Below are 27,883 nucleotides of genomic sequence, written 5' to 3'. Positions count from 1 at the left end.
AAGGAACAGTTCCTCACCATAATAAAGTGTGTAACGTGGTAATAACTCTTAACGAACGCCGCCATTTTACTCACAGAGGTCTTCTCGGTCCAGGGACTGAGCTCCGCCCCCAAACAGACCCTTGAAGAAGCCTCTGTTCGGAGCTTCTGGAGTCTCGACCGGCGTGAACAGCTCGCTCAGCATCTCCTGCACAGAGGGAACGGTCAGTGTCCTCCTCACAGGCCTGGACCGGCGCCCCCTCCTGGTCCGCCTCAGTACCTGCAGGTTGTCGCAGGTCTCTTGGCTGTAGGTGAGTCTCTGCACTTCGGTGGGAGACGTCAGGTACAGCGCCTGGCCCAGGTTCGAGAAGCAGAAGGTCCGAGCGATCCTCATGTCGGTGAGAGGAAGGTAGTTCACGTCCAGCAGGGGGCGCAGACTGGGCAGACTACAGCGGGGGGAAATAAATTGTATTTTTGCCGTGACCCGACCCAACAGTTTTCAAGTGGGTCAGTAGGTAATTTTTAATTTTTTTTTACTTTGAAGGCAAAAAAAGGATCAAAATTGTCGCAATTTTTTGACCCGCAGTGAACGCCAGGGGTCATGCTTCAACAGTGCAGGGGTCATGCTTCAACAGTCCAGGGGTCGTGCTTCAACAGTCCAGGGGTCAGGCTTCAACAGTCCAGGGGTCAGGCTTCAACAGTCCAGGGGTCAGGCTTCAACAGTCCAGGGGTCAGGCTTCAACAGTCCAGGAGTCAGGCTTCAATAGTCCAGGGGTCAGGCTTCAATAGTCCAGGGGTCAGGCTTCAACAGTCCAGGAGTCAGGCTTCAATAGTCCAGGGGTCAGGCTTCAATAGTCCAGGGGTCAGGCTTCAATAGTCCAGGGGTCAGGCTTCAATAGTCCAGGGGTCAGGCTTCAACAGTCCAGGGGTCAGGCTTCAACAGTCCAGGGGTCAGGCTTCAACAGTCCAGGGGTCGGGCTTCAACAGTCCAGGGGTCAGGCTTTAACAGTCCAGGGGTCAGAGGCTTCAACAGTCCAGGGGTCGGGCTTCAACAGTCCAGGGGTCGGGCTTCAACAGTCCAGGGGTCAGGCTTCAACAGTCCAGGGGTCGGGCTTCAACAGTCCAGGGGTCGGGCTTCAACAGTCCAGGGGTCAGGCTTCAACAGTCCAGGGGTCGGGCTTCAACAGTCCAGGGGTCAGGCTTCAACAGTCCAGGGGTCGGGCTTCAACAGTCAATTATCCGTCATTGATTGTTTCATTTTCATTTCCGGCTTTAAAATATTTCTAGCGAGTTCCAGTGATACAAAATTATTCAACACAGCGTTTTTTAAAAAAAAAACGGTCGTTGAGTCGGCGAGATATAAGACAAAAAAAGATTTGGCATAATTTTGACAAAATGCTAATTTTTTTTTTCCAGTCGGCTATTTTTTGACGGGTTGGTTGGGCTACGGCAAACTGCTCTGCCCAAGAGTTATTCTGAGCGCTGGTTAAACATGAAGCTCATTTTTGAGGTCCCACTCTCAGATGGAGCTTTATTGTTGAAATAAATATTCACAAATGTTGAACCTCTTTAAACTGGCGACAATCACATATCTGGAGGTGAATAATGGCACTACTTTCTGAGGCTTTTGTGAGAACATGATGTCACTTTGTATGTTTGCAGACGTGACCCTTAAACCCTCTTCAGGAGCGTCCCGAGCGTTACCTGAGGGCCATGATGTGGCCGTTGGCGCAGAAGCACATGAGGCAGTTGGCTCCGCCCATGTTGACCACGTCGGCGCGGAGCACGAACGAGGCCTCGGTGATGCTGTGCTTGTAGAGCCGCGTCTGCGACGGGAGAGCCAGGACTTTGGCCTGTTTCTCTGAGCACAGCAACGCGAACTGACTGTCCTGCCCCTCCAGGGAGCCAGGGGGCGACGGCGGGCGGCGCCTCTTTATCCGCTCCTTCTCCTCGTCGGAGGCGTTGGGGTCGTACCACGGCTCGTAGGCGGGGGGCAGCAGAGTCCCCGCCGCGTCCAGCAGCGCCATGGTGAGGACGGCGCCTTTGAGCTGGGAAATGGTGCCTGAGAAACATTAGAATGATAATGTTTTCTACAGTTTTAAAGCTGGAAACATGTCATAAAGACTAATCTAGACCGTCTTATTCTATTGGTCAGACTCACTGCAGGACGAGACGCTGGCGGGCTGCACGAGGCGTTGCTCCGGCGGCGACGGCAGGCCCAGCGACAGCATCCCGACGGCGCCCTGAGTGGTGCCCACGAGCAGACACGGCCCCGCCCAGCTCTCCCCCTTCCGGGCGAAGCTCTCGCAGAAGGCCAAGGCGGAGAGCGCCTCGCGGGACTCCCGGTCTATGCTGGCCACGCTGGAGCTGCGCGAGCGGCTGAACGAGTTGTCCTTAGCGTCTGGAGACGAGAGAGGAAGAGGAGGGAAGAGAGGAGGGAGGAAGAGGAGGGAGGAAGAGGAGGGAGGAAGAGGAGGGAAGAGAGGAGGGAGGAAGAGGAGGGAAGAGAGGAGGGAGGAAGAGGAGGGAGGAGGAGGAGGGAGGAAGAGGAGGGAGGAAGGAAGAGGAGGGAGGAAGAGGAGGGAATAGGAAGAGGAAGAGGAGGGAGGAAGAGGAGGAAGAGGAGGAAGAGGAGGGAAGAGGGTGAGAAACAGTGCAAGAGACGATGCTAAACGGCGATTGGAAAACAGCTACGAAGAGCGAAATCATCAGAGTTAGAAAAACAGCACTCCACACACACAGGACACTCCACACACAGGACACTCCACACACAGGACACTCCACACACAGGACACTCCACACGCAGAGAACACTCCACACGCAGAGAACACTCCACACAGAGGACACTCCACACGCAGAGGACACTCCACACGCAGAGGACACTCCACACGCAGAGGACACTCCACACGCAGAGGACACTCCACACGCAGAGGACACTCCACACGCAGAGGACACTCCACACGCAGAGAACACTCCACACGCAGAGAACACTCCACACGCAGAGGACACTCCACACGCAGAGAACACTCCACACGCAGAGAACACTCCACACGCAGAGGACACTCCACACGCAGAGGACACTCCACACGCAGGACACTCCACACGCAGGACACTCCACACGCAGGACACTCCACACGCAGGACACTCCACACGCAGGACACTCCACACGCAGGACACTCCACACGCAGAGAACACTCCACACGCAGAGAACACTCCACACGCAGAGAACACTCCACACGCAGAGAACACTCCACACGCAGAGAACACTCCACACGCAGAGGACACTCCACACGCAGAGGACACTCCACACGCAGAGGACACTCCACACGCAGAGGACACTCCACACGCAGAGGACACTCCACACGCAGAGGACACTCCACACACAGGACACTCCACACACAGGACACTCCACACACAGGACACTCCACACACAGGACACTCCACACACAGGACACTCCACACACAGGACACTCCACACACAGGACACTCCACACACAGGACACTCCACACAGGACACTCCACACAGGACACTCCACACACAGGACACTCCACACACAGGACACTCCACACACAGGACACTCCACACACAGGACACTCCACACACAGGACACTCCACACACAGGACACTCCACACACAGGACACTCCACACACAGGACACTCCACACAGGACACTCCACACAGGACACTCCACACACAGGACACTCCACACACAGGACACTCCACACACAGGACACTCCACACACAGGACACTCCACACACAGGACACTCCACACACAGGATACTCCACACACAGGACACTCCACACACAGGACACTCCACACACAGGACACTCCACACACAGGACACTCCACACACAGGACACTCCACACACAGGACACTCCACACAGGACACTCCACACAGGACACTCCACACACAGGACACTCCACACACAGGACACTCCACACACAGGACACTCCACACACAGGACACTCCACACACAGGACACTCCACACACAGGACACTCCACACACAGGATACTCCACACACAGGATACTCCACACACAGGACACTCCACACACAGGACACTCCACACACAGGACACTCCACACACAGGACACTCCACACAGGACACTCCACACAGGACACTCCACACACAGGACACTCCACACACAGGACACTCCACACACAGGACACTCCACACACAGGACACTCCACACACAGGACACTCCACACACAGGACACTCCACACACAGGACACTCCACACACAGGACACTCCACACACAGGACACTCCACACAGGACACTCCACACAGGACACTCCACACAGGACACTCCACACAGGACACTCCACACAGGACACTCCACACAGGACACTCCACACAGGACACTCCACACAGGACACTCCACACTTCACTCCTTCAGTGCAGTGGGAGCGACGGCTGCCGGTAAAGCGCAGCCTGGAGAGCTTCAGCAGCAGAAACACAAACTGAAGCTTCGCGAGGAAAACACACTTTTAAAGACGTTTGAACACGTTTATGTCAAAGTGAGATCAGTGTCATTTCAAACAGATTCAACCTGGAGTTAGTACTAAGATCTAGACTCTAATCCAAGACCAAGACCACATTAAGTCCAGACCCAGAGCCGGGTTTTGGTCTGGACCAGTTTGGGCTCAGTATAAAGCCATAATCAGGTCCAAACCAAGACCAAGAGCCAACAAGGACTAAACAAAGTCTACATGAAGACCCTCCAATCCAGTCTAGACCAAAAGCCAAGAGAATTTGGGGTTAGTACCAAACCCAGACCCAGCCAAGACCCAGCCAAAACCCAGCCAAGACCCAGTCCAGACCCAGCCAAGACCAAGCCAAGACATAGGCCAAGCCAAGACCCAGTCCTAGTCCAGACCCAGTCCAGACCCAGCCCAGACCAAGCCAAGACATAGGCCAAGACATAGGCCAAGACATAGGCCAAGCCAAGAACAAGGCCAAGACCCAGACCCAGTCCAGACCCAGTCAAGACCACTCACAGTTTGGAGCAGAGAGTGACCTACAGAGCTGGTTCTTGTGTTGGGGATTATAGCGCCTCCTGGTGGTGGCACTGCAGCTCTTCTCTGCTGGTGACGGGGTGAAAAGTTTTTTTTAACTCAATTTAATGGAAAATTACATTAGAGAATCTGCAAAAACCTGTAAAAAGAGTTTATTATTTGAAAGAACATGAAGTCCTGAGAGTCTTACCATGGTCATTAGAGGAGCTAATTTTCCGAGACATCTTCGCTGAAACAGACAAATATCCCCGTTTTATAAATGATTTACGGTGTTTAATTGGAGTTTAGTTTTGGAAATGTTGTAATTTATAGTAAGAAGGAGTTAGATGATTATAATTCAGTGTTTGAAAGAGTTTAGAGGCAAAAGAGCAACAGAGAATTTGAGAAAAAGTCAAGCCCAAAACGGTTTCAAATGATGCCGTTGAAAAGTTAATTCAGGAGTGTAAAAATGTATAAAGTTTAGATAATATCCTCGTCCACACGCGCCGGTAATGTGTTTCTCAGACTGCACCGCACAATGTCACCACTAGATGTCAGCCCAGGCCCGAGGCAGACGTGCAATGTCTGGAGAAGCGTCATATTTCTGCATTTTTGTGGTTTGTCTTGTGATACTTTTGCATTTACAACCTGATAAGTTATGAAAATGCCGACTAAAAAGACTGAAAATCACTTGTAAATTGTGAATATTCTCTATCTCAAAGTATTATTGATAAAAAGAGAAGTGTTTTTCTCCTTTTTGCCACTTTGCTTTAACAATGCCACTGTTTTACTGTATTTTCTGGACTATAAGTCACACCTTTTTTTTTTATAGTTTTGGCCGGAGTGCGACTTATACTCCAGAGCGACTTATGTGATATTATTAGTTATTTTCACACTGACAACCACAAGAGGGCGCTCTAGGCTCTAAGCGACGCAGAAGAAGAATCTGCACTTCCTCTTCCTCTGGAGTTTGTGGAGTTGTTTAGAAGTGACACAGAGGAAGAAGAATTCAATGGATTTAGTGATTTGGGGTAAAACTGATGCTTTGCTAAACTTGTTAGCATGTTCTTTATGCTATAGTTATCTGAATAACTGTTCATATGTTACGTTAACATACTTACCACAGTTCTGTCTGTGCCTCATGTAGCTGAAGGTGTTAGCGTTAGCATACCTCATGTGGCTGAAGGTGTTAGCGTTAGCATACGTACACCTATTCAGCATGTTCTCTCATCTGTTCTTTAAACTGCATTTCGAGATCAAATGTCTGTTCTTGGTCTTGGATTTTATCAAATACATTTCCCCCAAAAATGCGACTTATACTCCAGTGCGACTTATATATGCGTTTTTCTTCTCTATTATGCATATTTTGGCTGGTGAGACTTATAGACAGGAAAAAACGGTAATGAGAAAAAGTCTTTTAGTCGTTATTTTAGAGTCTGTAAAGTCAGATAATGATAAACCGCAAATCAAAAATAGTCCCCGATTATTCCCAGTAAATATTGTCACTTTGCAGACACTTTACTCATCGTCAGTTGAAATTGCGTCGCTCTTAAACTCAAGTAAATTGTAAACTGGACTAGAGAGAAGTTTGAGGACATAAACGAGGACCTTCCACCGACCAAACAGAAGCAGCGAAGGAAACAAGGAAAAGCCTGGACTCTGTGGGTCAGACGCGAGGCAGAAGAGGCGGAGTTTCTATGCACGGTTTGACTTTTCGCCGCAGTCACGGTTTGGAGCAGCAGCCAAAGGGGGCGTGTCACCGGGCGTCGCCCACCCGCTAGTGAACGACGCGCCGTATTTACTGAATATGTTCTGAAATGTCTTGCACAAAAAAAATGTTGCTCTTTGTATTTGGGTGTCATTTTTGTCTCGTTATTGTTTATTTGTCTCACTAAAATGCAAAAATATAAAATAAATAATGGACATATGTAAAATAGAAAAAATTACATACAGGCAACTTGAAAATGTATAAATTTGACAGATTTGGACAAAATTGTTTGGTTGTTTTTTGGATTATTTAATTTTTTTATTGATTGATTGTCTGCCGTTTTTAATGTGCATCTGCTTTCTCTCTGGTTGTGTTTTTATGTGTTCTCACATTTAAAAAATACAAATATTTCAATAAAAAAAATCTGACTGACGTGGGAGAAATACTTTAAAAAAGGAGGTCCGTTCTCTGCGATACGCGACATTCAGATTCACATTTGAGCTCATGCTTTGTTAAAACGCCGTCTGAACACATGAGCCCTCGCCTGCTCTTTCAAACCGATCATGAGCCCTCGCCTGCTCTTCCAAACTGAACATGAGCCCTCGCCTGCTCTTCCAAACCCAACATGAGCCCTCGCCTGCTCTTCCAAACCCAACATGAGCCCTCGCCTGCTCTTCCAAACCCAACATGAGCCCTCGCCTGCTCTTTCAAACCGATCATGAGCCCTCGCCTGCTCTTCCAAACCCAACATGAGCCCTCGCCTGCTCTTCCAAACCCAACATGAGCCCTCGCCTGCTCTTTCAAACCGATCATGAGCCCTCGCCTGCTCTTCCAAGCCGATCATGAGCCCTCGCCTGCTCTTCCAAACTGAACATGAGCCCTCGCCTGCTCTTCCAAACCCAACATGAGCCCTCGCCTGCTCTTCCAAACCCAACATGAGCCCTCGCCTGCTCTTCCAAACCCAACATGAGCCCTCGCCTGCTCTTTCAAACCGAACATGAGCCCTCGCCTGCTCTTCCAAGCCGATCATGAGCCCTCGCCTGCTCTTCCAAACCGATCATGACCCGCACGCTACGTTCCAGATCAAGCGCCATCATTAGGCTCTTTGCATAGAAACTCCGCTCTCGTTGATTGGGTGAAGCGCCCTCGCCATGCAGATCATTCCCGTCGCGTTCCGTGGTGTTCCGCGGCCCAAAGCGATGGGAGGATTAGAGCTCGGCAAACGCTTTGATTCCGCCGCTGCCGCCGCCGCAGCAGTGTTAGCGCAGAGAGAGACAGAGAGAGAGTCAAAAACATGCACAATACCAAAGTCATTGGCAACCGTCCGGGAAAACCTCCTGCTTTGGAACTTCACTGGAAATAAACACGTTAAGAACACGTTAAGAAAGTCGGGGGGAAAAGAGGAGCGCGAGTTCACGGAAAAGACTGCAGAGAGAGAGAGAGTACCCTTGTCCATGAACTTCTGTTTGCGCTCGTCGTCCGAGTTACAGGGCGAGGCGGGGCCTACGGGGAATGAGAGTTAAAGGTGTCGCCGGGGCCAAGGGGCGGAGGCGACGAGGGGCGTTTACCTGAGGTGGGCGACTTGCAGCGCTCCTCGGACGCGCCGGATCCGTCGTTGGCGTCGCACAGAGCTGCGAGAAAGAGACGGAGAGGACACGGGTTATTCGTCGTTTCGTAGCGGTGGAGGGCGTGTTACGAGGCGGGGAAAGTGTTAAACTGAGCGAAACTAGGAACTAGAAGGTGGTAAAAAGCCACAAGGAAAGTCTACGGGATTTGAGGCTTAAAGCGCCCCCTGCAGGACGGACGACTCGTTGAACTAAAATGTAGTCAAGACAAATATATTTAGAATTTGGCTAAATATGATAAAAATGTTGTCACAGAAAAGCACATTTTTTAGGTTTATAATTTCACTTCCTGTTTGTAATTGATGACATCACACCAGGAAATTACCCAGCAAACACGGCAAACTCATCTAATGTCATAATTCTTTTTAATTTGACGAATAAAAAGGTATCAGAGCGACTTTATTTTGTTGAATTGATGTTTAAAGAGTCAAAAAAGTTGTTTCTTTGTGTAAATTCTGCATAAACTGGAATGAGTGTCCCTGGTGTGATGTCACTTCCTGTCACGTTCTTTCTACAGTTTTTTCAACGTTTTCTCCACAAATACCTGCTCGATCGGTGTAAAACTATCATTTATATGTACAACAAGAACAAAGACACCAAATAAAGTCAAAATTAGACACTCGTAAAAATCTGTCATAGGTACTTTAACATGGAAAGTAAATTGTACGTCACATTTTGCAGTATTTTGTTTAAAGTAAAGGGTGATAAACACATGGCTATATATTTTTGAACTCAAACTCAAGTAGAAATACCATTACTTCAAAATAATTATACTTAGAAGTACAGTAGAAGCACAAACTAATGGTCCAAGAAATAACTCGGGTCACAATAAAGTCCTAAGAACCAAAAAATAATAAACAATTTTAGAAGTATTTTTTGTCCAATATTTGGCACAAAAATAGACCTAAATGTAAAAAAAAACCGTCATTTTATCTGCTTGTTTTTGTCACATTTAACTTGATCTCGTCTTTCAGAAAGTTACATTTCATAAAGCCGCTCACAAACTTGAGGAAAAGTCACACGTCGGACACGAGAATGAAAGAAAACTAAAGATTTCACGGTTATTTGGTCTCAATAATCGTGAATAATTGTTAAATCGGGATGTTTTTTCCTCACAATAATCATAAAAAAATCGATATCGTGACGTCCCTTCACTGTACGCAACTTCTCGTGTATAATTCGAAGCTAAATAACATATAAAGACACATATTCCAGCAGGAGCGCGTCTCCTTTAAAGCGTTAAGTACCAGGAGGAGTTAGTAGGGGGCGCTAGGGAAGGAAACCAAACCGAGGAGAGGACCAAAAACTGAAAGAAAAACATCACAAACACTTACGGAAATGAGACGAGCGCAGTTTTTTCACAGACTCGGTGTACAAGTTAGAAATGCTGGACATGCAAGACGTGGCGGGAATGTCTTTGACCACAGGGGGCGCCAGAGAAGCAAAGAAAGCAAAAAACCACCAGAAAATGAGTGGAAAAAGAAGGAGAAAAGCCTGTGACGCCACGGAAACAAGACGCATCAAAACATTCAAGCTGGATTTAAACCGGACTTTTACATTCACGTTATGCGCTCGACCCACGTTCCCGGGAGTTACTCGTAGCCACAGATGCCCCGGGGCTATGTAAACAAATGAAAACCATGGAAACGGCGAAACAAAAACGGTTTTAAAGAGTAAAAACAAACAACAGAAACAAAAGGCGGAACGACACATACAATTCTTGATGTTTTGCTTCGTTAGTGCATGTTTTCCTGCATATTTAAACTGTTTCCTGTTCAAAATGCTTCGTCCCACCGCATGATGTCATTAGGTGGTGATCCAGGAAGTGCTTTTTTGTGTTTTTAAAGTCGAACAAACGACAGAAACAAAACGCGTAACGACACATACAATGATTGATGTTTTGCTTCTTTAGTGCATGTTTTCCTGCATATTTAAACTATTTCCTGTTTAAAATGCTCTGTCCCACCGCATGATGTCATTAGGTGGTGATCCAGGAAGTGCTCTTGTGTTTTTAAAGTCGATCGTTGCAACTTTGACGATATTTCAGCCTAATTTTCCCTGATCTTACCACACTTTCTGCAGACAATAGAGGGGTTTTACTTGTTTTTTAGGCGTTTCACGTTCATATTTTCGCGTGTTCTAAACTGGTCGTAAACTGAAGTCACGTGAAAATATCCCAAATGAAAAGCTAAAACGCTACATTACTCTCTCCCCGTCGAAGAAGGTCATGTTCACTGCAGCTTCCGCCCGGCGACAGAGACGACACTCTGAGCCACGTCCAAGCAAACAGACGGACCTGCTGCGAGCGCTGCCCCCCGCGGAGGCCGAGAGGTACTGCAGGGGCCAAAGCGCGCCTCGACGTCCACGCCCAAAACAGAGCGCGTGAAGTCGTTTTGTAGGTCAGATATTGGATGACAGCTACAGTTACAACTACTGTTTTGAATATATACTGATAACGACTTTATCCCACTGACACGGCAGTTCTAAAGCAGCTCTAAAGCAGCTCTAAAGCAGGACTAAAGCAGCTCTAAAGCGGCTCTAAAGCAGCTCTAAAGCAGCTCTAAAGCAGCTCTAAAGCAGGTCTAAAGCAGGTCTAAAGCAGGTCTAAAGCAGCTCTAAAGCAGGTCTAAAGCAGCTCTAAAGCAGGACTAAAGCAGCTCAAAAGCGGCTCTAAAGCAGGACTAAAGCAGGACTAAAGCAGGTCTAAAGCAGCTCTAAAGCAGGACTAAAGCAGCTCTAAAGCAGGACTAAAGCAGCTCTAAAGCGGCTCTAAAGCAGGACTAAAGCAGGACTAAAGCAGGTCTAAAGCAGCTCTAAAGCAGGACTAAAGCAGCTCTAAAGCAGGACTAAAGCAGCTCTAAAGCGGCTCTAAAGCAGGACTAAAGCATTTCTAAAGCAGCTCTAAAGCAGGACCAAAGCAGCTCTAAAGCAGGACTAAAGCAGCTCTAAAGCAGCTCTAAAGCGGCTCTAAAGCAGGACTAAAGCAGCTCTAAAGCGGCTCTAAAGCAGGACTAAAGCAGCTCTAAAGCAGGACTAAAGCAGCTCTAAAGCAGGACTAAAGCAGGACTAAAGCAGGACTAAAGCAGGACTAAAGCAGCTCTAAAGCGGCTCTAAAGCAGGACTAAAGCGGCTCTAAAGCAGGACTAAAGCAGCTCTAAAGCGGCTCTAAAGCAGGACTAAAGCGGCTCTAAAGCAGCTCTAAAGCAGGACTAAAGCAGCTCTAAAGCAGGACTAAAGCAGCTCTAAAGCGGCTCTAAAGCAGGACTAAAGCGGCTCTAAAGCAGCTCTAAAGCAGGACTAAAGCAGCTCTAAAGCGGCTCTAAAGCAGGACTAAAGCGGCTCTAAAGCGGCTCTAAAGCAGCCCTAAAGCAGCTGAACCATGTTCTAAACAAACATGAGCTGCAATAAATATTTAGTTAGTGTTGATTATCAATCATAGATGTTGCTACACTTTCTACAGCTCAAGTCTTATCGTACGACTAAGAAAAAAGCATAAAACATTCCCCACAAATCCAAAGAAAATGTGAAACGGTAATGACTGATTCACACGTGTTTATATGTCGCTTTTTTGTTTAAACCATTTTCGTTGTCGGTACAGGTTTCATAGTGCAAATGGCAAATAAACCACTGAACAATTTCAAAATAAAATTGAATAACAAGAAACTGCAGTCTGAACAGCTAAGAAGTCACCAACTGTATATACTTGTACTTTCTATGCAAATGAATGGAAAATATCAAGCATTAGTCTTCCAAAAATGCTAAATTTCCTCCACAAAAATGTACTTCGACGTCACAAATGCGCATCATGCAGAAAAACATGCACTTTTCTACTTCCTGTGCCTCTGATAGTTCGTTCATGCATGTGCTAACTCTATTCTTGAGCTGCCTCTTGGACTGGAACATCATTGTGTATTTCACCGGCTGAACACCCGCAGCGCCGCGCCTCACCTGCAGAGGGCTGCCTGGTCTTCCTCGGCGACCGTGGTTGCCGGGGTTCACAGGGGCTGTACAGGTCGGCCGTGCCCAGGTTCAGGAGCAGCGTCTTCTGCAGGAAGTCCACCACGGCCAGGCCACTGCTGTTCCCGAACACCACCCTGAGGCACACGCGGGTTTTGTGTGAAGAACACGTGGTTTACGAAGACACGATTTGAAAAAAAAAAGACTGTCGAGGAGACGACTTCTGAGGCCTTTTTGTGTGTGCGCATAATTTAGCACTCAATTTACACTTAAAAATAGGCAATAAAAAGGAAATGTTCAGGTATTGGTATCGAAAGAGCTCCCCCTGCAGCTCCTTTGTGAAAATACACTTTTTTCCCCTACATTTTCATAAATTTCCTTCCCTCTCCTCCACTTCTCCTTACTCACTTTCTTATTTCCCTCCTTCCCTTCCTTCTTTCCTTCATCATAATCATAGTCAGTATAATCACAAACAAAAACATTTAACGTTATCATATATTAAAAAAAGAGCGAGGGTTTCTCAGGAGAGTCGTCTTTAAGGCTGGTTTTCCGCTCGGAGACAGCAGGGGGCGACGACGCACACTTCAAATGCCCAGAAATACATATTTAGCCATTAAGGTAAAAAACGTACTTGGTTCTGCTTTAATATAGTGGTACAGAAGTAATTTGGTACATGATGATGACGATCCGACCTGAAAAATAAGCGTTTTACTGTTCAGGACCCGACCAGCGCAGTAAAACGTTTTGTGCATCGCTGTGCCTCGTGAACATGCGGTTATCTATGGTGTAATGTGGTAAAATCAAGCTTCGTGTCACTGTTTAGTGTCGCGGCGCTCACAGGAAACGGCGCCGGAGCTTTTAGAAGGATCACGGTCGGCGTTAGTGTTACTGATGATGCGGTCGCGCAGAAAACCAGGCACGTTTCTTCTCTCGCATTTTTCTACAGAACTTTACGTCCGCTGAGGCTTGTGAGGTGAAAGCGGAGGCGTGTCAGGACGTCCCACCCTCGCTGTGTGAGGTGCAGACTTACAGGCCGTACGAGGAGTTGATGGCCAAACTGGTGATGGGCTGAGGAGGTTCTCCGCTCACCCAGACCAGCTGAACGACCAGCTCCACCTGATAACCAGGGGACTGCTTCAGAGGGGAGGAGCGCACCCTGAAAGCACAGAGGAAGAGAGAGGTCAACAGAGAGGAGGAGAGGGGAGGAGGAGAGGGGAGGAGCGCACCCTGAAAGCACAGAGGAAGAGAGGAGAGGTCAACGGAGAGGAGGAGAGAGGAGAGGGGAGAAGAGAGGAGGAAAGAGAGGAGAGGAGAGGAGAGGAGAGGGGAGGGGAGGGGAGGAGAGAGGAGAGGGAAGGAGAGGGGAGAAAGGAGCGCACCCTGAAAGCACAGAGGAAGAGAGGAGAGGTCAACAGAGAGGAGGAGAGGGGTGGAGGAGAGAGGAGGGCACCCTGAAAGCACAGAGGAAGAGAGGAGAAGTCAACAGAGAGGAGGAGAGAGGAGAGGACAGAGGAGGAGTGAGGAGGAGAGGGGAGGAGAGAGGAGGAGAGAGGAGCGCACCCTGAAAGCACAGAGGAAGACAGGAGAGGTCAACAGAGAGGAGGAGAGAGGAGGAGAGAGGAGAGGGGAGGAGAGGACAGAGGAGGAGTGAGGAGGAGAGGGGAGGAGAGAGGAGGAAAGAGAGGAGGATAGAGGAGGAAAGAGAGGAGGATAGAGGAGGAAAGAGAGGAGGAAAGAGAGGAGGAAAGAGAGGAGGAGAGAGGAGAGCACCCTGAAAGCACAGAGGAAGACAGGAGAGGTCAACAGAGGAGGGGAGAGGGGAGGAGAGAGGAGGAGAAAAGAGCAGAGAGTAAAATAGGACAGTGGTGTTCAAACTGTGGTATGTAGTTTTGTAATAGAGGTGGTTTAGTTCTGTTTTAGTCCTGGTTTAGTCCTGGTTTAGTCCAGTTTAAGTCCAGGTTTAGTCCCGGTTTAGTCCCGGTTTAGTCCTGGTTTAGTCCTGGTTTAGTCCTTTGTTAGTCCTGGTTTAGTCCTTTGTTAGTCCTGGTTTAGTCCTTTGTGAAACCTGGTTTAGTCCTTTGTGAAACCTGGTTTGGACAATAGATTAGACCTAGTCCAGTCCCCACCAAGTCCAGCTAAATGTTGGTTTAGTCCCAAATTTAGACAATAATTTAGATCTGGTATTGTCCCCAATAAGTCCCGAATCCTCATTTAGCCTCAATTTAGACCTGGTTTAGTACTCGTTCATTTAGTCCAGTTTATCACAGATTTAATCACAGTCTAAAAGTATCTACTGCGGTCCAAGCCCCGCCTTCTCCTCATGCCGGTGTAAAAGTGTAAAAAAGCAGTGGTAAACGCACTGCAGACAGGCGATGTTGTCCCGGGGCCCCTCCGGGGGGTCCGGGCTCTCCTGCTGGGGGCTGGTGGGCGTGGCACTCTGGGGCGGAGGGGGCGACTGGTCTCCCCCGGGGTCCGGCGTCTCCGCGGCGACGCCGGGGAAGTCGCTCTGCATCCGGACCTCCAACAGCTGGAGAACGAGACGCAAACATGTGCTGAACCCCAGAGGCAAAAGTGAAACCTGCGTTTACTGAAGTACCGTATACTCCAGACTATAAGTGGCACCTTTTTTTTTAAAATCATAGTTTTGGCCGGGGTGCGACTTATACTTATATTTATACTTATTTACTTTTACTCCGGAGCGACTGATATTATTTGTTATTTTCACACCGCATTTCAAACTCCAGTGCAAATTACTGTATTTTCCGGACAATAAGTTGCAACTTTTTTCATAGTTTTGGCCGGGGTGCGACTTATACTTATATACTTATACTCCGGAGCGACTTATATGTGATATTATTTGTTATTTTCACACTTGCAACCGCATTTCATACTCCAGTGTAAATTACAGTATTTTCCGGACTATAAGTTGCAACTTTTTTCATTGTATTGGCCGGTGTGCGACTTATACTTACATTTATACTTATATACTTATACTTGTACTCCGGAGCGACTTATGTGATATTATTTGTTATTTTCACACTTGCAACCGCATTTCATACTCCAGTGTAAATTACAGTATTTTCCGGACTATAAGTTGCAACTTTTTTCATTGTATTGGCCGGTGTGCGACTTATACTTACATTTATACTTATATACTTATACTTGTACTCCGGAGCGACTTATGTGATATTATTTGTTATTTTCACACTTGCAACCGCATTTCATACTCCAGTGTAAATTACAGTATTTTCCGGACTATAAGTTGCAACTTTTTTCATTGTATTGGCCGGTGTGCGACTTATACTTACATTTATACTTATATACTTATACTTGTACTCCGGAGCGACTTATGTGATATTATTTGTTATTTTCACACTTGCAACCGCATTTCATACTCCAGTGTAAATTACAGTATTTTCCGGACTATAAGTTGCAACTTTTTTCATTGTATTGGCCGGTGTGCGACTTATACTTACATTTATACTTATATACTTATACTTGTACTCCGGAGCGACTTATGTGATATTATTTGTTATTTTCACACTTGCAACCGCATTTCATACTCCAGTGTAAATTACAGTATTTTCCGGACTATAAGTTGCAACTTTTTTCATTGTATTGGCCGGTGTGCGACTTATACTTACATTTATACTTATATACTTATACTTGTACTCCGGAGCGACTTATGTGATATTATTTGTTATTTTCACACTTGCAACCGCATTTCAGACTCCAGTGCGACTATATATGTTTTTTTTCTTCTCTACGATGCATTTTTTGGCTGGTGCAACTTATACTCCGGAAAATACGGTATTTTCCATTATTTGTTTGTGTATTTAATAGTAGATTCTGACAGACACTGAACATATCTGATGTTTTTGGTTTATTGGGCAAATAAATGTCGGCTCAACAATCGTTTTCTCTACAGATATTACAGACTTTAGCACAAATTATACTTTTTTGTGACGCTTAGTTACAGTTTTGAGGCTAGTAAAGTTTACTTTTTCCATCCTTTGAAATAGAAACGCAAACTGTCCAACATTTCGCTTATTTTTTGTGTTAGAACCATTTAAAACCATTTTGATCTGATGTCAGTTAATTGTTTTGTCTCCGTTACATTTCTCGTCCATATTTCCGGTTGATAAAATCGTCCCGGACACATTTACAGCGCGCGTCCATCCTCGCTCCCGAGAGCGGATCTATTAGCCTCTGGTTTTCCTTGAGTTTTTTTTTTTTTTTGCTGTTTTCCTTGCTGTGGAGGAGGATCCATGACAGCAGGGGGCGCTCTGGGACAGCTATCCACGCGCTCGCTTCCTGCTTTTCCATCATTGACTGTTTCATCGTTTGATTTTCTAACTCTTCCAACAATAGTGTGATATTTGTTCACGTGGAACGGAGAGGAACCTAAACGCCGCGAGCACCTTTTTGCTCTGCCCCACCCCCGCCCCGCCCCCTCGCCGACCTCACCTGCACCTCCTCAGCGGTGGCTTCATATTTTTCTACCATCGACTGTTTCACCGTTTGATTTTCTAACTCTTCCGACAATCGCGTGATATTCGGTCACGCAGATCGGAGAGGAACCTAAACGCAAGCGAGCCCGAGCACCTTCTTGCCCCGCCCCCCACCCCGCCCTCGCCGACCTCACCTGCACCTCCTCGACAATGGCTTCCTGCTTTCCGTCCATTGACCGTTCCATCGTTAAATTTTCTAAAATTTCCAAACATTGCGTGATATTCGGTCGAGCGGAACTGGAGAGCCTAAACGCCGCGAGCCCAAGCACCTTCTTGCCCCGCCCCCTTGTCACGCCCTCACCTGCACCTCCTCTGCGGTGGCTTCCTGCTTTTCTACCATCGAGCGTTTCATCGTTCAATGTTCTAACTCTTCCAACAATTGCGTGATATTCGGTCGAGCGGAACTAGAGAGGAACCTAAACGCAGCGAGCCCGAGCACCTCCTGGCCCCGCCCCGCCACTTGCCGACCTCACCTGCACCTCCTCGGCGGTGGCTTCCTGCTTTTCTACCATCGAGCGTTCCATCGTACAATTTTCTAACTCTTCCAACAATCGCGTGATATTCGGTCGTGCGGAACTGGAAAGGAACCCAAACGCGGCGAGCCCCTTCTCGCCCCTTCTTGCCCCGCCCCAGCCCCGCCCTCGCCGAACCTCACCTGCACCTCCTCGGCGGTAGCCTCCTGCTTGCTGAACCGGTAGACGATCACGTGGGCCGAGACGCCGGCCACGCACAGCAGGCGGCTCTCCGGGCACCAGCTCAGCGTCTGCACGGCGAACGGGTCCTCGTCCACGATGTCCACGCTGCCCTTCTCCTCTTTGCCGCGCGCCCCGCGCTCGAACACCTTGGCGGTCTTCAGCTTGTACAGCACCTGGAGCATCACTTCGCCGACGAGACAAAACGGAAATGCATTAGAGAGTGAAGAAGTTTGAAGCGCAACTTAAGTAACTGTGGCGATAGAGCTCCCCTGCAGCTCCCGTGCGAAAATACCTTAAAAATATACCGTATTTTCCGGACTATAAGTGACACCTTTTCTCATAGTTTTGGCCCAGGTGCGACTTATAGTTATACTTATATACTTATACTCTAGAGCAACTTATGTGATATTATTTGTTATTTCGCACTTGCAACCGCATTTCATAACAGCTGTAAATAAGAGTGTTACTATTGTTATTATTATTTTCTACTTTTTATTTATGAGTATAAGAGGTTTTTTATTAAGAGTGTTTTTTAAAGTTTTTTATAAGTGATCTGTTTTTTACTTCTGTACCTACTTTGTGTTGCAACAGTGGAATTTCCCCATTGCGGGACAAATAAAGCCTTCTTATTTCATACTCCAGTGCGACTTAAATGTGTTTTTTTTTCTCTATTATGCATTTTTTTGGCTGGTGCGACTTATTTTTCTTCATCGCAATAAGTCGGTATAGTCACATACAAAAAACATTTCAGGTTGGCAAATATTTAAAAAAAAAAGAGCGAGGGTTTCTCAGGAGAGTCGTCTGCAAGGCTGGTTTTCCACCCCGAGGCAGCAGGGGGCGACGACGCACACTTAAAACACCCTAAAAACACATTTTTAACCATCACAGGGGCTTACCGAGACGTTTAACAGGGTGAAAATGTTACTTAGTTCTGCTTTAAGGTTCATTGTGCGATTGAGGATGTCGCAGGGAAGATAATCGCTTGTACCTTTGTGTCGTCGTGGCAATGGAGTAACTTTGCTTTGGCGTATCATGTTAAACTAAAGTGCGTTTGCAGTTGTAACGGACGCAATTTGAGTGAGAATGAGTGATTTATGGACTCCGAAACGCCACAGGAGACCTCCAGATCTATGAAGAGGGAACGATGCTAGAACGCAGTTAAATGCTCGTAAACGTTGATTCTGCACGAGCTAGAAGGTGTACTTACGTGCGGAGGCGTCCCAGAACTTTATTGTCCCATCAGCGTGTCTGGTTTGAGGAAAAAAGACGAACAAGAAAGTCTTAGAAAACACCAGATTAATCCCAACTCAAATATATAAACAAACAAAGCCTCTTTAAAACAAAATGTAAAAGAAATATTAAAAGTTTCTCCATTAAGAAGTTAGTTTAGAAGTCGTTAGTTTCAGCCCAAAAGTTAATTAAAGCCATTGTTTGTAGAAGATGGAGCATTAGCATGTCAATGTCGGCGTGTCGATGTCGGCGCGCGTCGATGTTAGCGTGTCGATGTTAGCGTGTCGATGTTAGCGTGTCGATGTTAGCGTGTCGATGTTAGCGTGTCGATGTTAGCGTGTCGATGTTAGCGTGTCGATGTTAGCGTGTCGATGTTAGCGGCATCTTCTTACCCCGTGAGGATGATTTCTGGGTAACTCTGTGCACCTTGTCCCCAGTTTCCTCCACTGACGGGCCACTCCTACGGGCAAAGCAGCACGTCACTTTTACGGCGCACAAGGCAACAGACGACGCCAACGATTCGCACAAACAAACACGCGGTGCACGTACGATATTGCAGGTTGCATGCAATATTCTGCATTACATCGCTATTTTATGAGCCGAATCCATTTTAACTGCAGTATTTCAGTGTTATAGCAAGTAATACTGCAATACTGCGCAAGCTTAATATGGAAATACAATATTAAAATCGTAAAAACGGAAATTTTTATATTTTAGCGTAACATAAATGTATTCATATTTTATCAGCTGCTAAAAATAAGGCTTGTTTTAGCAGCTGATTATTTTCAAAGCGCAACTAATAAAAAAGCCATTTATTCAGATTAAAGTGTTTGATTTGTGCCTATATCTATTGCTCTATTGCTGATTTTTTGGTGTGTAATTTATTCATTAATACAGGGAAAATCGTACGAGCAAAACTCTTCTTCACGAATGAATGAATTAACTAACAAACGCAGGATGTCCAAATAAAATGCCATTAAAACAATCAATACAGTTCACAAACACATAAAAACACGTACAAATACAAGGTTCACCCTCGAGATCTTTGCGTCGAAAGCGTGAAACAAAAGACACAAAACGGCAACGAAACTGCAGCGCAAATAAACTTTGGAAAATGAAGCCCCCGCATTGTAAACGTGCCGCGCTCGAGGGGCCGTACCTTCTTGCTGTAGCCCTGCCTCTTCTGCCTCGTCCCCACGGAGTAAAGCGCCGGGATGAGCTCCGCCGGACAGTCGGCGAAGTACTCGCAGCAGGTCACGGGCGACTCGTGCACGGTGAACGGGTACGGGTTCTCAAAGGCTGGGTACCTGCAACCGACGGTCAGCAATAAACCACCGCGTTAGTTCGTTTTTCACATCTGGACAATACACGGTCACGTCGGTTTGATCGGTTTATGGACACGTGCTTTTCTTTGGCATCTAATATATAAGTCGCACTGGAGTATGAAATGCGGTTGCAAGTGTGAAAATAACAAATAATATCACATATAAGTCGCTCCTGAGTACACGTATAAAAGTATAAGTCGCACCTCGGACAAAACTATGAAAAAAGGTGCGACTTATAGTCCGAAAAATACGGTATGTGCTACTTTATTCCTTTTAAAATTAACTAACAAGACAGTTGCACCGATATTACCGTACTTTCCAGACTATAAGTTGCACCTTTTGTCATAGTTTTGACAGAGGTACGACTTATACTCCAGAGCAACTTGTATGTAATATTATTTATTTATTTATGGTTTAAATTGGTTTGAATTGCATTTCAAGATTAAATGTCCGTTCTTGGTTTTGGCTTTTATCAAATAAATGTCACCCAAAAATGCGACTTATACTCCAGTGAGACATGTAAATGTTTTTTTCTTCTCTATTATGCATTTTTTTGGCTGGTGCGACTTATAGTCCAGAAATATGTACAACAGGTACAAACACACCAATCACAAATAACTGATAAAATTAAATTCAAACACATTTTCACCAGAACTACGAGTATTAGCTTCTTACGGTGCATTTGACTGTATAATATAGAGGAGGAGGGGCTTAACCGATAGCAAACATGGCCGTCATCACATCACATCACATGGTCTGGAGTTACAATAACACGTTCTGTTCTCGTTGCCGCGGCAGCACACTCCTCCCGCTCCACCGCCTTCAAACACACATTTGAATTGCTAATTTCCTCTCGGATCGATACGCCTCGTCTGCTGCTGACTCATGCGCGACGCCGGCCCGTACAAACCGCACGGCGTTTCGTGTTCGCCGCGAGCTCGAGGAACGACGTCCTGCTCGATTTGGACGTTTCACAGCGTTTCTGCTCGTCTGCGACACGGTGCGCGGCTTCATCACAAAGAAGATTACGGAGTTGTATATGTGCTACTTTATTCCTTTTAAAATTAACTAACACGACTTTTGCACCGAGATTACCGTATTTTCTGGACTATAAGTCGCACCAGCCAAAAAATGCATAATAGAGACGGAAATAAAACATAAGTCGCACTGGAGTATGAAATGTGGTTGCAAATGAAATGTGAAAATGACAAATAATATCACATATAAGTTGCTCCGGAGTATAAGTATATAAGTATAAATATAAGTAGAAGTAGCACCACAGCCAAAACTATGAAAAAAGGTGCAACTTAATAGTCCGGAAAATACGATATGCGCTACTTTATTCCTTTTAAAATGAACTAACAAGACAGTTGCACCAATATTACAGTATTTTCTAGACTATGTTGCACCTTTATTCATAGTTTTGGCAGGGGTACGACTTATACTTATATTTATACTTGTATACTTAAACTCCAGAGCAACTTATACTTCAGAAAATACGGTACTGTCATTTCCCAAAGACTTAAAGACAATAAAAGTGATAAAATGTCTTAATTTTGTCTGCTTCACTTCTCTGGAAACCATCGGTCTTTTAACGTTAGCGACTTTGCGGATATAATGTTACGTACTGCGCCTTTAATGAAAAAGCACTTCCATCTGCATTCGTCCAGTCGCGTTTTGATCGTTCTAATCCATTATCTGGGCTGTAAATCCTCAAAACGCATGCCAACAGAGCTTCTATGACAAATGCAGCGGAGTTTTTCAATCGAAACGTCACAAAAGAAAAAACTATCAGATTTTTTTCAATTACTAATTCGATAGAAGCCTAATGTAGTGTAAGAAAAAAAATCGTTTAATTGATAAAAATGATCTGAGTCACATAGTCCTACAGTGAAAAGCTCCAGCAGGGGCCACATATAAAATAAGTAAATCATTGAGTTTTTATGAAGAAACGACATTTTAACACGATCAGAAGAGACTCACCCGATCTGGCCCAGGTCTATGACGATGAGATCCTTCTCCAGCAGCACCACCACCGCGTACGGCTCCTGGAAGTCTGGACCGGGCCAAAAGAAGGACAAACATGACCGCGTTAGAACAGATTTGTGACGTTTCATATGTTTAACGCTGGGTTTTTAGATTGTATGGACTGTTTTGCCGTGCGGTTGGACAATAAAAGTGTCAAAAGTAATCGTTCTAAGACTTTGAACACACTTGGTTAAGGGCTAAAGTATCGAAATGTTCAGGACGAGGGATGTTTGACGACTGGTATCCCTCTTTCCTCAGAAAAAACACGTATTACTTCCATAATAACTTGTAAAAATAGTAGTAAAACGTGAAATAAACTGAAGTGGTTCTGAGCTTCTTAATGAGGCATCACATACTTTTACAGGGTTGAAGTTGTCAAAATATACTGTATTTTCTGGACTATAAGTTGCACCTTTTTTCATAGTTTTGGCCGGGGTGCGACTTATACTCCAGAGCAACTTGTATGGGATATTTTTAATTATTTTCACACTGGCAACCACAGGAGGGCGCTCTAGGCTCTGAGCGACACAGAAGAAGAATCAGCACTTCCTCTTCCTCTGGAGTTTGTGGAGTTGTTTAGAAGTGACACAGAGGAAGAAGAATTCAATGGATTTAGTGATTTGGGGTAAAACTGATGCTTTGCTAAACTTGTTAGCATGTTCTTTATGCTATAGTTATCTGAATAACTGGGCTTAACCGACTTAAGCTTCTGTCAGTTCCCGTGGACGCCGCGGTCTCACCGTTGGGATACGGCGTTTCGCAGAGCGTGAGGAAGTCCACGATGGGCGTGTCCATCTCCAGGACGGCGGTGCTCTTCCCGTGCATCACCGTCAGACAGGCTCGTCTCCGCCCCATCGTCTCGTAGGACAGGCCCCCCGACATCACCATGAACGGGTCGCTGAGGGGCGACAGAGGCATGTTACAACGCGGCGCACGCAACAAAAGTGTCTCTTCTGGACGATTAATGTGAGACTATTAAAACAGACCTCTGAGCGCTGTCTGCATCAAACAAAGTATTTTAGGAGACTATGGCAAGGCAAGTTTATTAGTAGAGCACATTTTATACACGAGGCAGTTCAAAGTGCTTCACAACAGGAAGAAAATGCATTAAAATCACAAAGAAATGACAGACCAAACCATAGCATTCCAGACACTCTTTCCCATATTTATTTGACATTGCAGCATGACATGTGTCTCCGGGATGGACACATCACTTTTAGATTGATTCTTTCCCATATCAGCGATATCTGCGTCTGCACACTATGATTGGCATCGTCCCCCCAGAGTCAAGACCCAGGGGTCAAATAAATAAAGAAAAAGTCCAACGTCCCACGTGTGGACGCATTAAGCGTAAGGGTTAACCCGCTTTAATATGTTCCACAGGCAGAATTAAAAGATCTGGGGGGCCAGATGCCCCCGGGCCAAGACACTTGAAGAATATAAAGACCTGAAAACCTCAGAACTGAGCGTGTCGGAGCTGAGCCGAGCCCGTCGGGACAGAGCCCATCGGGACAGAGCCCGTCGGGGTTGAGCCTGTCGGGGTTGAGCCTGTCGGGGTTGAGCCTGTCGGCCGCATGAGCCTAAACCCTCTCATTTTCTGGAGGATGTTGAACTTAAACACCAGCTTCTTCTCAATTTCACCCTTGAACAGATCAGACTCCAAGAAAAACAGACATTCCTCTTTATTTATAGATGTCGGTAGTTTCCCTTCATAAACACGGCAGCGCTCCACAGCGACAGCTCAAATATACACAGGAAGTACAGGAAACTGAGCAGGGAAGCGAGAAACGAGAGACCAGGAAGTGAAGGAGCGAGGGGGGAGCGAGGGAGCGAGGGGGGAGCGAGGGGCTGGACACGACGGGTTTGATGAGCTGGTGATCCATGAACGATACGAAAGGAAACTTGGAATTTGTCATTTCTCATAACACTGTTTAAAAGTATTGCGATGTATTAGTGTCACGATACTTTCAAACGATTCCGATACTGAGAAAAAGGCTCGATCAAACTTTGATTTTTTTTACAAATTCTTTAGACAATAGAATGTAACTCAAAATAAGTTATTTATTTGTGTTTCCCTGTGATCTTATACAAGATCTGGATACGTAATTCCAAAACCCATCATATTTTGTCCCATTATGTGATGGATGTGTGATTGATTTATGTGTGACCTATGACCTGTGACCTGTGACCTATGACCTGTGACTCACCCGGCCCGTGTTGTCTTGTACTCCACCTTCAGGATGGGTCGGCACGGCTCCGGCTTCTTTCCATCTTTAGGCTGTTTTCCTACGACAGAAAACGTCCTCGTGTTTATGAACCTGGCCAACGTTTCGACTGAACAAACATCGCTCACGGAGATGACGTCGCTCAAAGTGGACATATCGAGCTTTTAACCGTGCCGTTGGTTTGTTTACGCGTCAAAAACACGCCAAAAACATACGACACATGACCTCATCGACTTCAACACACGAGAGAGGGAACAGTATGTGAAGGGTCAATATTAATCGTGTGTTTTTTTGTTATTTTTGGGTCAATTTGAGCTATTGAAGGTCGAGTGTTTTGTTCTGCTTTAGGCAACGATTTTTAACGATATTGCACATTTAAAAAAGGGTTTATCAGGATAAAAAAAAAAAAAAAGCAGCACAAAATTCACTAAAAAATGTGTCAAGACCAATCCATAAAAAACAAAACAATGCACTATATGTCCACTTTAAGTATATAATAATAAATATAAACTAAATAGGAAAGTACCATATTTTCCACACTATAAGGCGCAAAAATGTATATAATGTATATAAGGCGCACCGGAATATAAGGCGCATCAAGCGAAACAAAACGTGTAACACACAAAATCGCTTCAAGGTCAGTAAGAACGACCAGAATGAATCCATATATAAGGCGCACAGGATTATAAAGCGCACGGTTAATGAATGGTCAATTTTCTATCTTTTTTTTTGCATATAAGGCGCACCGGAATATAAGGCGCATCAAGCGAAACAAAACGTGTACCGCAACAAAATCACTTCGAGGTCAGTAAGAACGACCAGAATGAATCCATATATAAGGCGCACTGGACTATAAGGCGCGCCGTCGTCTTTTGAGAAAATTAAAGACTTTTAAGTGGGCCTTATAGTGCGGAAAATACGGTACACAAATCACGAGGTACAAAACACATCTACCGAACGACCAAACGGTGAGAGGAGAGTTTGTGTTACCGTGTGGAAGGACAGCTTGGTTATGGAAAATGACAATAAAAAACGGATGTCAGAACTTCGATCGTGATTATCTGAAACGTATGCAGTGTTTGAGTTTCTCCTGTAGTTTAGTTTCCCGCGTTTTTGATCGGACAAGCGGCTTTGAACTACGGGACGTTCTTCCGTTCTGACCCTCCGTACCGTGCGGCGTGATGATCTGCAGAGGTTTGGCCGGAGCTCGGACGTTCCACGTGGTCAGCGTCCCGTCGGAGTGACTGCAGACGAACTGTTTGCCCTCGTGATGCCAGGCGACCGAGTGAATGGCCTGCCACAAACACAATGTCATTTAGAGAGGATGAAATACCATATTTTCCGGACTATAAGGCGCACCTTTTTTCATAGCTTTGGCCAGGGTGCGACTTATACTTATATACTTATACACCCGAGCGACTTATATGTGATATCATTTGTTACTTTCACACTTGCAACCGCATTTCATACTCCAGTGCGACTTATATATGTTTTTTTAATTCTCTATTATGCATTTTCTGGCTGGTGCAACTTATAGTCCGGAAAATACAGTACACACTTGTGTCGTTTTCATGGGTTTCAGCGCCCGTTATACATCTGAGCACTTTTTCCCATTATTTAAACTGTTAATTACTATGGCAACGGTCCTAATTTCTCTGAAACTTGAAACTTAATCGACAATATAAACGCATAGCTAATATAAAGTCATCCTGTAGGTGTAGACCAGCTGCAGGATCCATTTTAACCAACTTTGATCAAACTTTCACAAATAATATACCATATTTTCCGGAGTAAAAGTCGCACCAGCCAAAAAGATGCATAATAGAGAAGCAAAAAACATATATAAGTGGCACTGGAGTATAAGTCGCATTTTTTGGGGAAGTTAATTTGATAAAATCCAAGAGCAAGAACAGACATTTCATCTTGAAATGCAGTTTAAAATAATAACAGATGAGAGAACATGGTGAATAGGTGTATGTATGCTAACGCTAACACCTTCAGCTACATGACGTATGCTAACGCTAACACCTTCAGCTACATGACGTATGCTAACGCTAACTCCTTTAGCTACATGAGGCACAGACAGAACTGTGGTAAGTGTCTGGTATGTTAACGTAACATATTAACAGTTATTCAGATAACTATAGCATAAAGAACATGCTAACAAGTTTAGCAAAGCATCAGTTTTACCCCAAATCACTAAATCCATTGAATTCTTCTTCCTCTGTGTCACTTCTAAACAACTCCACAAACTCCAGAGGAAGAAGAAGTGCAGATTCTTCTTCTGCGTCGCTTAGAGCCTAGAGCGCCCTCTTGTGGTTGCCAGGGTGAAAATACCGAATAATATCACATATAAGTCGCTCTGGAGTATAAGTCGCACCCCGGCCAAAACTATGAAAAAACTCATTACTCATAAACATTAGAAATCATATAAAGCTATAACTAAATAATTGATGTAAAAAGTATAAATACTAATGTAATGTGCATTTTAGTCCTTCACGTGTTATTTCCTTCACAAATTGCGAAGCCACCTCCCCAACACTTCCCGTTTGTAGGCGCCATATTTAGAACATTCAGTTTTTCCATTTGCTTTCATAACACTAAATAACCCACGGATAATAATAGAAGAATTAGAAGGATGGAGAGTGTAAATAAAAGTGCTCACCTCGTCGTACGTGTAGCGATAGTCCGCTTTTTTACACTTCAGGTCCCACAGAACCACGACGCCGCATTCGAATCCGATCAGCAGCTGCGGCAACGACAGGAAACAAAAGACAACGTTCAGTACTCTGCGCGATTAGAGGCGCGCCAGGCCGGGCCACGGGTCAGATCTGCGGAGAGGCGACGCTTCACCTTTCCCTCGTCCATGGGGTTGTCGCTGATGTGCACCACGGGCCCTGGATGAGTCTTGGACGATCTGGACACGTTTAGGAAGAAAGACGATGTATTAGTTTACGGAATCATTATTTTCAAAAGAATAAAGTGAATGAATTAAATTAAGAAACTGTAAATTAATAACCTATTTTTATGCCAGAATGAGAGTTAAAATGCTCTGTTTTTACTATTAAAAGAATGAGAGTTGAAATGCTCTGCTTAAATTTTCAGCACAAAAAAATTGTATTTTCTTTTAATAGTTCTAATAAAGCTCAAGATCTTTCTAAAACTGTTCAGGAAAACTCAAAATATTTCCTCTTTTTACATTTTGTTCAGCCTAAATGTTAGTCTATATCAATATCTGCTCTTCAGTACTTTTTAGAACAACCAAATAAAGGTTTAAAAATTTAAATATGGTGATTTACAAATAATGTAATTATGATCATTATTATTATTTTTGTATTATTATTAATTATGTGCTTTATTTTATTTTAAGTATTTATCATTTATTATGTGCTCTATTTTATTTTAGCACTATATAATTGTTTATTATGTGTATTTATCATTTATTATGTGCTCTATTTATTTTAATTTAGCTTTATATTGTTTATTGTGTGTATGTATTATTTATTATATGCTCTATTTTATTTTAGCTTGATATAATTTATATTGTGCTCTTTTTATTCATTTGATTTTAGCTTAATATGATTTATCAGTATTTATTAT

General features: G+C 45.1%; 1 protein-coding gene across 12 annotated transcripts in view; it reads right to left on the bottom strand.

The window, feature by feature from the left end:
* stxbp5b (syntaxin binding protein 5b (tomosyn)) overlaps window positions 1–27,883 on the bottom strand; it is a 50,553-nt gene that overhangs the window by 3,747 nt on the left and 18,923 nt on the right. The window contains exons 6-27 of one of the 12 annotated variants that reach the window (XM_072457473.1): window positions 27,137–27,200; window positions 26,949–27,032; window positions 25,454–25,577; window positions 24,266–24,344; window positions 22,799–22,956; window positions 22,014–22,086; window positions 19,865–20,012; window positions 19,098–19,165; window positions 18,683–18,723; window positions 17,436–17,659; window positions 14,630–14,796; window positions 13,300–13,425; window positions 12,261–12,406; window positions 8,256–8,318; window positions 8,134–8,190; window positions 7,993–8,040; window positions 5,191–5,229; window positions 4,983–5,069; window positions 2,140–2,379; window positions 1,683–2,040; window positions 259–424; window positions 75–186 (exon numbers count right to left, since the gene is read on the bottom strand). In XM_072457473.1, the coding sequence (XP_072313574.1) occupies window positions 75–186; window positions 259–424; window positions 1,683–2,040; window positions 2,140–2,379; window positions 4,983–5,069; window positions 5,191–5,229; window positions 7,993–8,040; window positions 8,134–8,190; window positions 8,256–8,318; window positions 12,261–12,406; window positions 13,300–13,425; window positions 14,630–14,796; window positions 17,436–17,659; window positions 18,683–18,723; window positions 19,098–19,165; window positions 19,865–20,012; window positions 22,014–22,086; window positions 22,799–22,956; window positions 24,266–24,344; window positions 25,454–25,577; window positions 26,949–27,032; window positions 27,137–27,200 (2,672 nt within the window). Of the gene's footprint in view, window positions 1–74; window positions 187–258; window positions 425–1,682; window positions 2,041–2,139; window positions 2,380–4,982; window positions 5,070–5,190; window positions 5,230–7,992; window positions 8,191–8,255; window positions 8,319–12,260; window positions 12,407–13,299; window positions 13,426–14,629; window positions 14,797–17,435; window positions 17,660–18,682; window positions 18,724–19,097; window positions 19,166–19,864; window positions 20,013–22,013; window positions 22,087–22,798; window positions 22,957–24,265; window positions 24,345–25,453; window positions 25,578–26,948; window positions 27,033–27,136; window positions 27,201–27,883 lie in introns of all 12 variants that reach the window. The other 11 variants (XM_072457469.1, XM_072457470.1, XM_072457471.1 and 8 more) reach the window with 11 other exon arrangements.

Source organism: Eucyclogobius newberryi, unplaced genomic scaffold, assembly GCF_026437365.1.
Source record: "Eucyclogobius newberryi isolate DKJ021-1_F unplaced genomic scaffold, fEucNew1.0.hap1 SCAF_21, whole genome shotgun sequence".
Classification (NCBI taxonomy): Eukaryota; Metazoa; Chordata; class Actinopteri; order Gobiiformes; family Gobiidae; genus Eucyclogobius; species Eucyclogobius newberryi.
Note: the sequence above shows the minus strand (reverse complement) of the source record. Positions and strands in the feature narration are given on the sequence as shown.